The 13,404-nt window shown below is 30.9% G+C and overlaps 1 protein-coding gene across 27 annotated transcripts in view; it reads right to left on the bottom strand.

Annotated features, from left to right (window-relative positions):
- Positions 1-349: 349 nt before the first annotated feature.
- The window catches only part of LOC119637884 (arginine-glutamic acid dipeptide repeats protein), a 42,002-nt gene continuing 28,947 nt past the window's right edge, over positions 350-13,404 (bottom strand). For 14 of the 27 annotated variants that reach the window (XM_038034294.1, XM_038034293.1, XM_038034295.1 and 11 more), the window contains 5 exons: positions 12,458-12,563; positions 11,476-11,570; positions 11,373-11,425; positions 10,199-10,297; positions 9,625-10,116 (listed from right to left, as the gene is read on the bottom strand). In XM_038034294.1, the coding sequence (XP_037890222.1) occupies positions 10,261-10,297; positions 11,373-11,425; positions 11,476-11,570; positions 12,458-12,563 (291 nt within the window). In that variant the 3' untranslated portion in view covers positions 9,625-10,116; positions 10,199-10,260. The other 13 variants (XM_038034320.1, XM_038034310.1, XM_038034319.1 and 10 more) reach the window with 10 other exon arrangements.

Here is a 13,404-nt window from a genome sequence, read left to right on the forward strand (position 1 = left end):
TCCGTCTGTGCCTTGAATTTCATCTCACCGTTGCGAAAATTGAGACAAAAAGAAAGTTAACTTTAACGAAAGTTAAATCTTTCATATGTGATGATGTGATACATCCCATTTTTTTTATCTCAATTTTTACAATGTGTACAGTGGTTCTTACTGAAGAAGTTTAAACACGAAAAATCGCTAATATTCGTCGGCAACCTCGTATATTGTAGACAGTATTAAAAAATTTTCATGCACGGAAAATTTAGGCAGAGAATTAGAGTTTTTTTTTTAAGTTATTCTTTTGTGTTGCTTTCGTGTTTTTTTTTTTCTTTTTTTTTTTTACAAAATTCTAAAAATTCTAAAATATTTGTTTTTGGTTTTGTGTTTCTATTGGTTCTTATTTAATTTGCTTTCAATGATCATTTCAAACTTCATACCTGATATGACCGCTATATAGTAAATCATTCTATTTACTATAAATTTCTCTAGCGCAATTGGTTTCTGTATACAAGAATAATCGATAATCCAAACACAAGTGGAAAAAAGAAAAAAAGATGTTATGAAAATTAATTAGAAGATTTCACATAATTCATTTGCAAAAAAGATAAATTAAGTTTCAAAGTAAATATAATTCAACTTTTTTTTTAATATGAAAATTTCTTTAATTTTTACTACTCATATTATATTTGAAAGTAAGAGATATTATTAATTGACAAGAAGTGATTTTAATTTTTATTAGCAAATGTTGACTAAGAATACCAAAGAGAAGTGTGTCTTTCTCCTATTCGAATACGGATGAGGAGCACGCGCATACAATTTCTGATGATTACATTTAAAAATAAAAGAAAACGAAAAAAACATTTGCAGCACTGCGTATTTCGTTTCTCGATATTTCTTGATAGATCTATCGCTATTAAGAAACTATGTTTTATATGACGAGAGTACCCTCCCACCAACTAATATTAGTTTAATAGTCCGTTGATTTTACTGCTTTATGAGTGTAAAAATTAATCTAAACTTCTTTTATTCCACCTATACGACGTTCTCTTGTTCAATTCCAACTTTAGATCAACAACCCAATAGTTTTTATTTATAGCCGTGAAAACGAAGTATAACCATTTGTTTTAATATTTAATTAAATCACCGAACCCCAGGCCCTTTTTAACTTTTTCAAATTAGACAACTAAATAAATCCTGGAATTAAGCTTTAAAAGAACCGGGCAGAACCTACACTTTGCAGCTGTAGAGCTGTATGTAGCTGTCGGAAGGAGGTCATTGTTAAGAACAATTTAAAACACTATAGTGGGCCACGGCCTTGGACCGCCCTGTCGTTTTCGACTATTAAAATTGACGCGTTCTATACGAAGTAGTCGAAAAAGGGATCCGAATCGAACAGTTTTCAATAGCGTTCGTCTTTGCGTTAAAATACGAGAGGACACAAAATTTCATCAAAATATCCCAAAAATTGCGGCCTTTAGATTAAACATAAAAAACAAAACGAGCTGAGATCTACTCAGAAAGTAATTGTGAATTGGTTGTTATAGTAAAATGATTGTCTATCTTAAATCCTTCTAGGTATTGCATAAACCCGCTCAAACTTACTACATCCTTGCACCGTAAATGGTGTAGGGTATAATGGAGACGGGAATCTCACTGGCACGCCTGTGTGTAATTGAAAAACCTTATATTACTTATACATCTGCTTGACGTTACTTTTCATAACACTATGTTAAAAGCCTTTTATCGTGGACGACATTTTAATTGAAAATTTATCAACTCTTAATCTTAAGCTTAAAAAACTTACTATTGGTAAAAATCTATATGTTTTCTTTATTTATTTATTATTTACTTATTTTCTTTATTTCTTTAGTTCCTTAACTTAAATATGTTACGTGAAGTGTAACAAATTTGACTAGCTGAGTGAATAGAAATGTCGCAGATATAGTTTTCCACTGAGGTCATATTTCTTTATAGAAACAATGTTTTAAACGCTCACATGATAACGATACCGAAGTCGTGTTGGTTAGAAAAAAGTACGAACTGTTATTTAATTCGTAATACGAGAATTGATCAAAAACTGAAATTTTTCAATTTCCGAGGACCTCGGTTCATAAGTGCCGAAATTAAAAACGTCTTAGTGAACATTGCCTTTGTCCGTAAAATAACCAGCACTTTTTGTTTTAAGCGATCCCACTCTCAAAGGCTATTAACAGAATAATAAAGAAAATATTAATAGATGACATAGAGATTTTGTTCAAATTATATAGTCTTCACTTTCCATATATTTTTCCATTTCATTTCAAATCAATTGAATTTGCAAACAATTCATCCATAAATGAAAAGAGCATCTCTTGTATGTATTGTTATTGTTATTAATTGTTAGCCAGAGAAATAAATTCTAAGACTAAAGTCTTGACTCACTAGCATCGCAAGGCTGTCGGCTTTATTGCGAATTCTATCACAGTTCAGATTTGAGTCGATGACCATCATGGTAGTCCAGATACTTTGCTCCCTCGCCTACTCAGGCGGATAGTTTGGTATTTAAAAATTCCAATTAAGATTGCAAGATATTGTATCGGAAATGAAGAAAGCTCGGTTTTGAAAACTAAAATTCAGCACTTGTTTATAAAAAATTTCCATTTTGGAATTATAATACGAATGTAGTGAATATATTATTAAATTCCACAAGGATGAAATTTAGAATATAAAGTGCTAAGATTGGTATCTATGAGCAGAGACACGTCCTAAATTAAGTACATGAAAAGTATGATAGTTCCCTCTCTATATTTCATCGCATTTAATGTCGCCTAGAGAAATGATGCTATCCTGCAATCTATTTTCTTGTCTCTATTAAAAGGACGAATTCTCTACTCTTCATCTGCTAAAAGTCACTTTCCATTCATCTATGAATGGCTAAGAAAGAATAACACTATCTGTCCAACACTGAACTGCAGACCTATACCTATTGCTAGCAAAATAAGTCAATTTGATTCATAATCTTTGTCGAAATGCTACAGTCGCCAAAAAGGCGATAAAATGCTGAAATTCAACACTAATATTTCCTTGGAGATATTTCGGAAGTCGTCCTATTCAAATGTTGATCAGAACTACCTGCACTTACGGTCCGAAAATGGTCCCAATCGGCTTATTGGCATGTTCCCAATTAATTGTTAAATTTTTTTCCAACTAACTTTTCATTTTTTTTTTTATTGAAATTTTTAAGCAACAGTAAAGCCATAGGCGTACGTTATATTAGTATAAACCATGTGTACAGAAAAAACTAAAGAGTATTCAAATGATAATCTTGATCTAGCAGTAACTATCGTAAACGTCAACTATCTTTACCAGACGAAGCCAGGTGTTCACAAATAAGGCCAATTTTCTTTCAAAAGCATTTGAGGAGCCATTAAAGGATCTCGAAGTCAGAGGCATTTCATTCCAGCACCAAGCTGCACATGCACAATAAATGAACGCTCAGCGAAGGAGTTAGCTATGCACGGCATTAATATAAAAAAAATTACAGTCTTCGATCAAGAGATTGGACGCTTGCAACTGAAATTTTTATAGGGATAATAATAGGTTAACAGCCTAAATTTGAAGTAGTCATAGAAATGGAATTTCAAAAAAGCATGTGTGAAGAAGAGATATTCTCTGAGCCTCACACTATATGCCAACGTGTAACGCTGCTGACAATCAATTTATGTTTATCGGGCAACCTGAGAACATTCCGATACATTACGTTACTTACGAAATAAGGAAAAAAGCGTAATGGTATATTTAGTTCGAACTGGCAAGTGAAGCTTCAGATTGTATAATTTCCGCAGAAACCCTGTCCAAGTGCACATCAAAGTTCAGTTTGCGCTCCAGATTTATCCCCAGACATGATGTAGCTTCCATCAACCAATAGGCTTCTTACTTAATCTGATACTCAAATATTAGGAATCAGCTCGGTAAGAGCTAAGAAGTATAGCTTTAGTCTTGCTTGTTTTGATACAAAGCGTATTCTGCACCCTCCAAGAATTAAGACGTACTACGGTTTGGTTAATCTCAATTTCGATCATAGCTATAAAACACGATAATATTATATGCATAGATAAAAAATTTACACTCATTACCTGCAGAGTCGGAAAAATCATTCACGAATAAATTTAACAGTAAGGTACCGCATTAGCAAAAGAAGAACTGACGTGATCTATTGAAACATATTGTTTGTAGTTACAGATATGTGACCACATAAACCTATATGCGCAACTAGAGACATTCATTTTATGGTATAATTTGTCCATAAGTTTTCGCACGAATATCCTACTAGGTAAGATTCACGACTACCAAGTCAGTGTTAGCAGGTTCAAATTTCAAGTTAGGTACAATGTGGCACTCAGTCGGTAAAGCGGTTACACCTACAGATTGGGCAGACATTCACTAATTTCCGGCTACGACGTTCCCTATCTCTTTCTTCAATTCTTTGTGATCGTTACCGTGTTACACGGATACGGGACATTCTCTGAGTGATTGATCGATATCAAAGAAACAAAAAAAAAAAAAAAAATGTAGAATTCTGTCAAACGCATTTGCTAGATGAAGACAGACAATACCTTCAAATACTTCTCTTGCTAAGATTATTTCTGATAAGTTCAACGAGGAAAACCAAAAGCTTGGACGTATTGCGGTCAGAATGAAAATTAAAACATTAGTATTATCCAAGTGTGATTCGATTTATTTCTTAAGGTTGTGCTTCGCTATTTTAGAGAGACCGGGTAGAATGTTATTATATATGTAAAATGAAGGAGTGGTTAGAACTCAGGCTATTTTCCACCCCGTAGGAAATTCAAATTATTTTAATGCTCTATGAAGTGCAACTATATTATCTTTCCTTTCCCCTATTGAAATAGAAGATTATTAAACTCTTCTAACATTATTTAGGTAGCGTATGATTAGATCGTTTTCATCTTGTCAATTTTTTCTCCGTGATATACTTGCCTTCTTGCCTATATTATACATGCTTATCCACCATTGTAATATTACATTTATTTTGAAACGAACGGGTTTTATGGAGTAAATCCTAAAAAATGACAAAAACAAGTAAGAATGTTACAGTCGGACAAGGCCAGCCATTAAATACCCTGCATCACATTGTCTAACAGAATTTTTATTTTTATTATAGAACAGAAAAATTGTATCTTGTTTATATATAAAGTCATATTTTGTATGTGCGTATTCATGGAGAAGCCAGCCCAAAACGTAACCTAATCTAGTACAAGTTTAATCCTTACATAGGGCAGGATACAAAATTAGGCGTAGAATTTTTTAGTGTTCATTTTTGCATGAACTTGTTATATATATTATGAGTAAATTTATTTTCTTTTCTTTCTTTTTCTACTCTACAAAGAAGCAGTTTTCGTGGAAACCCTTATTAGGCTAGGACGCAATAGACAGGCCGAGATGGTCCAAATTTTCGCTTAAATTACTATTATCATATAATTTTCATGATGAAGCATTAAAAAATTATACCTTGTTGTCATATGAACTTCAGTTTTCGCTATATGAGAGGGGGTTTAAAAATTGCCCCAGTAGGTCCAAAGGTTTCAAACCAATTTTACTAGTTAGCCACTTTTGCCGAGAATTACAATTCATATAACTACTTTTCAGACTAGGGCTTTATATGGGGATTGATCGAAAAAGTGGAAAAAAGATCCGAACCATTTCAAGAAATTGTTCAACAAAGTTACCTTACCTTAAAGGATTGCTCACAAAGCAAAAGAGACATTATTATAGCTAGGAATTGATGTGAAGCTACTCGTTATTGGATTATACTTCTTTGCGGAAGAAGCTTATTTTTAGGTGACATACTAATAAATATGTAAAGAGAAGTTTGGAAATTTTTTGTTAATTTTCTATTAATTCCTTGCATCAGTAACAATGTATATTACATATATTTTTATATGTTTAACTTAATTTTTAATCTCCACATATACATATGTATATATATACATAAACAATAATGTATTCACAATACACACAATAAATAATAAATATGAAAACAAACAAAAATTTATATTTTCGAAATGTTTTGTATTTTGAATATATACACATACATATGTCTCCTTTTAACAATCCAAATAATGAGCTTTCTTTTTCTTTATGTGTAGTCAAAACTTTTTAATCACTTTTTGACTTTTGATTTGTTCAGTTTTTGAATATACGTGCAACATATTTATGCCTTCGCTTTTTTGGAAGGGTCATTTTTATCGTTCATCATAACATATAATTACTTAAAAAATACAACAAAATCTTAATAATCATAAGGCTTTTATTCTAAGAGAGCGACTCTTTAGCTATATTTATATGCCTGTGTAAGGTAAAGTATAAAAAGCAGCTAAGTTGGTCCATAATAATATATGTGTGAAAATTATCCCTTAATTGTCTCTTCTGTTATTTACCTATTGACGAAACGGATTCGTTCATTTTCAAGGTTTTATTTTTATTTAGGGCTTTCCAATCAACAAATTCTGTATTCATTTACGATACAAATTCTCTCATTTACAAGTGAGAACGAAATAATCATAAATAAGTAGCTTTCTTTCAACCGAAAAAAATGTAGAGAAATTTTCAATAACAAAAATGTCTATTCTCGCTTATCGAATATGAAATATTCCATCACACAGTATCTGTCACACAGTGACTCTTTTTTCACCCTCAAACCAATATAATCGAATTATCGAGTATTTATTCAAATGTGGATGAATCCAGTTGACGTTAATTAGAAAATTTAACTGGCCCTAAATGCCTAGAAGACCTTAACTCCTCTTCCTGCTGGCTCAATTAGTTAAATTTCGTTATATACTTTAAATGTGTTTTTTATACCCATCAAAATGGTCTCCGGAAGTATTTGTACTAAGTTTCAGACCAACTGTGAGTTGTTGCATTTTTTTTTCTATATTGGGCGTGGTTCTGGAAAGATGAAGGCCATTTTCAAACTTTATGTAGGATCATAATGCAAGGAAGTGTAAATCAATTTTCAACATTCCTTGGCAATTTTTGCAACGATACGCATTTCAAGAACAGACGGAAGATAACGACTTGCTATGAATTGCGTGCTTAATGGTATCTGTAATAACGATTTTGTGGTCTCATATAACACTCACGAATTCTTCGATCGTGATTCGAGTAAATATTCCATATTTCGAGAATTGCCTATTGGCTGTGAATTGATTTAATCAAAATTTCACATATAGATTTGTCGAAATTTTTCAATAATTTTATCAACTCAGTGAATTACTGTTTGTCCTTTCACTTTCGGTTACGGTTTACATTACATGCTGCAAAAGCGAATTTAATTTTCAGCATTCGTTTGCAGACATGGTTATTATAATTGCGGGATATTTTGAAGTTTCTGAATTGTTACACATTTTTTTAAAGATACGTTTGTGACACTGGCTTTTATTCTCTTTAACATACGCAATATTGAAAATCTGCATGTCAATACCATATATACGATAAATATGCATATATATTATATATAAGTTGTAAACAAATAAAAATTTATATTCGCCTTTACAACGAATTTTTGAAATCCACCACCTAAGATCACATTTTTTAATTGTTTGAATACGATCTCATTATATTAATCAATCCATCAAACATTCGTGCATTCATTTAGCCATTCATTCGTATCGCTATCTTTGCTAGGGCTTAAGTAAACTCTCTTGCAGAGAAGGACCAAAGGTCACTTTTAAAATTAAATGAACGGAAATCAACTGAAAGTATTTATTTTAAGTTTCCGGTTTTTACCTCCATTTTTTATGACTTTGGAATTTGTAGCAAAAAATTGCTCAGAACATAATTAAATTGACAAAAAACAGCGCATCGAGCAAAACGTTTGCATATTTTTGCAAATATATATATATATATATATATATATGTCCACTTATCAACTTTATTTATTCTTTTTATTAATTTAATTTATTCTTCGGTGGTGGGTATAAAAGAGAAAAACTAAGTCATATATGAAATGACTAAAAGTCTTCTTTTGATTTTTTGAAGTCAATCTTGCATTTAATAAAAACGCAGGCGAACTTCGAAGAAAGTGAATATAGAATAATTGCTTGCCATTTTTTTTTTTTTTAGTTTATTTCTTCCATTATTGGTTTTGTGATGTTAAACTCTACTCATTTTGTTATATAAATAATAAATAGCAATTGTTGCTTGTCAAATATTTATAGGGGACACAATATGCATAATCGAATGCGAACACGATCGTGATGAAAAAAGATGATGCGAGTATGAGAACTGAGTATGATTTTTGACAAAATACAGATCGAGGTCCATTTACCGGGGCCTTTGTCTGTTAAAATAAAAGGATTTTTCTATGATTTTTCATCGTAATGCTAAATGTACAATATGTTTCTTTTAAATAATTAAGAGTAAATATCAAATAATAAAAAATCAGCGAAGAAATATCAAATTCTTTTTTAAATTGATTAAACATTTGTGCTCACCTTTTCTTAAGTTTTTTTTTTTCACTTTTTACGAGAAATAATGAACTTTAATAGCATATAAGAACAACAACGGGAGTCAACGGGAATGATACGCAATTTAAAATGTTGCTGCGATCAGAAATCATATCATAAAATTACTTGATTCAGGTAATTACATGATCGTCAAAACATATGCATTTAATGTTTGCAATCTAATGTAATTATAGTTTCAAAAACTAACTAAATTTATACAAGTACTTGACATTCTTTTTACATATATAAATAACTTTTTATATAATTATAATATTTTTGAAAAAATTTACTAAAAAATAAAACAACAGTAAAATGAAAAAGCTATTCAGTGCGAAATGTCTGCATACGATTAAATAAGTGACCAACATACCCTAACATTCGTTTCACAATATTAATAATTTTTTGCGAACCATTTCGCCCTAACACCATCTGCCAAAACGTCTCACATTATTTTAGTTCATTTAATAGGTTCTAACATATATTGGTTTGACATTGTTCTTTAATAAAAATTTATAAATAAGAAATAATAATATTTGTTCGTGACCGAATCTTTTATACCCACCACCGTTATCGTAAAGAAGACTAAAATAAAGGAAAAGAATCAAATTTTCATACTCCATGATATTGAGTAGGGGGCGCGGTTGATTTTTTCCATTTTCAGGATAAAAGTAGAAATTTATATGGCGTATTCGTTGTACTTTATGAGTAACAAAACATAACAAAAAGCATGGAAAGGTGTTCACAGTTCTTGTTGTATAGGAGTGTGGGTGTTGTAGACGTGTTCTTTGAAAGGTTTGCGTCATTTTATTTAAATATTGGGTAGACGTGGTCAGGTCATTTTTTCCCATTTCATTTTCGAATTTTTATAAATTTATCTGTTGTAGTTTATCAGTAGCAAGCAGAAGACCAATTTTTCATTCTTTCTGAAAAATGGAGCCGTCCTTATAGCTACAGCGTAGTGCAGGCTTGTCTTTCGATCAATTTGGTCCGTTTTCCATACCTACCTGCCTAAAAGAAATTCTAATGTTTCACTTTTGCAATCAGGAGATTGTTTACAACAGACATTACACACACGCGGACAGACGGACATGCTTAAATTGAATCAGAATGTGGCGTCAGTCAATAATATATATACTTTATAACTATCATCCTTCGGTGATGAGTATAAAAATACTTAAATAGGGCTCAGATCCAAAAAAATATTTTCACATGTTTCCGAACATTATACGTTTATCACTTCAGCCGAATGATTTATTGTTTCTTTACAATTAACTTTGGTGTTTGCTTATGCAAAATTTGCATTGCTATCGTAACATCACCTCGTTTTCCAACGTCCAAGGTCTTATTAAAGAACTTTGCGAGGTAGTGTTTATCTATACATAATTGAAAGCAATCATCAATTAAGAGTCCCTTGGCAGCGTCAATTAGTTTTTTAAGGCGACTTGAATTACTTTATTACAAATAGGTTTTCGAATTTTTTTTCTTTTTTCCCCTGCTGGCGCTTATTAAATCGTTGTCTTCAGATTCTGGTCGACAATCTGAATCGAAATACGAAAGAACACACAGAACCCACTTATAGTGATTTTTCCTTTCTATCCGAATAATGTTCTTTCTAATGAAAGTCATGCTTCGGAAATGATAAAAAAAAAAATTAAAATTTGTTAAAAAATAGTAACTTTAACAACAAACAATGAATTTTAGATACCCACCACAATTAAATTTTCAGTTATTGTCGGGAGTGTTAGTAGTGGATTTATTTTCCCATGAGATTTCATATAGCCCTCCGGGTAAATATTTCAGATCGATGCCTGTAATGGATTATAAGTAAGAAAATCTAATGGAATTATCTGTATCTATTCGATTCGGCAAAAAGAATCGGATTATTTGCTTAAAAAAGCAAATGAATGTATTACGAGCCCCCCTAATATGTAAACGTTAGTATATGAGAATAAAAATGCCAATATTGTCCAAAGTCGCTTATTTGTTCAATCATTATGTAGAAGGAGGTTACGTGGTTACTTAATCTGCATGCAGACATTTTTAATGCGAATAATTAAGCTTTCCAATTATTTTATTAAATTATTTTAATTATTAATATTAATTAACAAAAAATCAATAGAAATTCTGTCATAAGAATAATGTTTAATCCGTTGCGATCGGCTATTTTCCCTAATCTGAATACCAACCTAGTCGGAATAAATTTAGCTTTGCGAATTTACTTCTCCGTTAGCGATTTGAAGCAAATGTTATACACGAACACTAAAAAACATAGAATTTATTAAAACTGAGTGTAAATAAAAGAATAATCCGAATTATCCTTTACTTTCTTTATACAAATTGTTGCAAAATTTTTCGTCTATAACGAAAATTATGGGAATTTCATCAGTGTGGCGGCATTGATCGCAAAGGGTTAATAAATATTTGGACTATGAAATATATAAGTCGAGTTATAAATTTTCTGCTATTTTGTTCAAATTTTCGAAATTGGTGCGTGAAAAACTTGAAGAGATTAAGGAGTTTTGTTTTGACACTTTCACACAAAAAATTGAAAAGACATTTATTTTCTATTATTCTATACATCTATACATGGTAGAAGAATAAATAACTATAAACAATTTTTCCAAAAATTGTAATTTGAAGTTTAGTAAGCCATCTTATATATAGAAAGAAGACAGCATTGTCCGTCAATTTAAAAAAGAATTTGTTATTTTAACTATTCAGTTTTTAGTATAAAATGGCATAACATTAACGGGGAAAACGCATACGCACACTTGTACACACATGTATATTCAGGCATATCAATATGATAGTCCTAATTTGTAATTTTCCCTTTTATCGATTCTTTTCTTTTTTTTTGTATTATTTATAATGCGCACAACTTACCGAAAATACTGATCCTGCATAGATTGACGCTGGAATTCGGCGGCCTGTAAATACTGTATATATGTAATTAATGAGTAAAATATTATCGTGAGTATTGGAAAACCTGAAGTTGATCAGCATAAGACATACGCAGCAAAACATCCGAATGTGGCTCTCTAGACATAAGCATATTTGGACGTGGATATTGTCCAACGTTCGCTATACGATGGACGACAATGAAATGATTTATCAACAGAAAAAATAAAATGTCATTTAAAAAAAACATTAATAACATAACAAGTTCATATTGTTATGATGGTGAAAGATTGACGGACCGGCAAACTTGATGGGAAATATGGGAGCATAAGAGAGGGAAGAAGAGGGAAAAGGGGAAGGCAGTCGAAATAAAGGTGGCTTTCGAAATAATGTAAAATAAACAAAGGATACACAGAGAATACAATTTAATAGGCAGGAGTTAATGCGTTGTTGTCATAATTGAAAGTTTTATTTTTTTTTTTTAGTTTGGCAAAGTCAGGTCGATTCTATTAGTACCCTAAATTTCTGCAGGATGTAGATCTACAATAAGATCAATAGAATTTAATTAAATTGTTGATACTAAACATTTTTCCGAGAAGTCAACTTTCTTTGGCAAATAACGAAGCCAATCTGTTTGGTATAGCAAGGACTATGAAATACATAAATAGGCCCCGATCGGATTTTTTTATTGATTTTTAGTTCAACCTTTTATTATATTATTTGTTTTAGTTAAACGAATATGTCAAGAAGTACTGTAGGTGTTTTGATTTCAATAACTATATAGACAGTCATAAAACCACCCAATCAAAAAATTCATTGAACACACGATCATGGTGGCAATGGTATTAAGTTAAATCCGTAAAAACCCTATAGCATTTTATTATATTTGTAGCGCCAGTTAGTAAAAACATTCTATTTATAAGATTACTTTTAACATTTTTGAAGAAATAATAACTGAAATTATTTCAGATTTCAAGAAATTAAAGAAAAAGAAACTAAAAAGGTAATATGTGCTTCCATAAAAAGTGATATAAGACAAACTAATTATAAATGTATTTGTACAAACTCACGTGGTAGTTGGAATCCGGCCTCCGGTGGTTGCGGCTGTGAAGGCAAAGGCAAATGTAAATGAGTATGAGAATGCGCATGTGCATGAAATTCTCGTGTCAATCGTATCTGAAATTTTGAAAATTTTCAAAAAGAAAACATAGCGAATTTTCTTCTTTTCTGGTGTTGTGTTTTTACAAAAGCACAAACAAAAACGAAAAACATAATCAAAAAATAAATGAGAACGTCTCGTGGACGAAATTTCATGAGACAAGATAAGTTTTTAAGCGCAGTGTGAAAAACCAAAAATCTGCATTTGTCTGTATTTAATATTTATTCGTTAAATATAGTGATAAACGAAAACGCATATGAAAAATTGCAAACAAACAAAGGAAACATTTAATTAATTAATTTTTGGGAAAGAAGCGATTATTTTGGTTAATAAAGTATAGAAAAAAATGAATTAGTAGCGAAAAAAATTATAGACCGATATTGGACTGTTTTGCTCTGATGACGATACTCATATTAATTTGGTGTTAAACAAAAACAACCAAAACGCAACGCACACGTGCAAAGAAAGCTTTCATCGATTTGTTAAGATGTGCAGCGATCTTTAATGAAAAACCAAAAATGCAAAAATGAAAAAAATATTCACGCATACAAACATACACACACTTTATGGTCATTTTGTTAAAGTCGTTTATTTTATTCCTGTGATTATTAATTCGCAATTTTAAACTTTCCAAATACGATTGAGTGATGATTGTTTAAATGCTTAAAAAAGTTCATATAGGTATATATATACATATACATGTATATATAGATATGTGTATATACATATGTACAGATATAGTATATGTATAGATATATATGTATATATACATAGGGTTATTATAATAACATACATATGCATGTATGTACGCTATACACACACATGAAAGAAGTGCAAAAAACATATTAACCATAAGAG

This window comes from Glossina fuscipes, unplaced genomic scaffold, assembly GCF_014805625.2.
Source record: "Glossina fuscipes isolate IAEA_lab_2018 unplaced genomic scaffold, Yale_Gfus_2 61, whole genome shotgun sequence".
Lineage (NCBI taxonomy): Eukaryota > Metazoa > Arthropoda > Insecta > Diptera > Glossinidae > Glossina > Glossina fuscipes.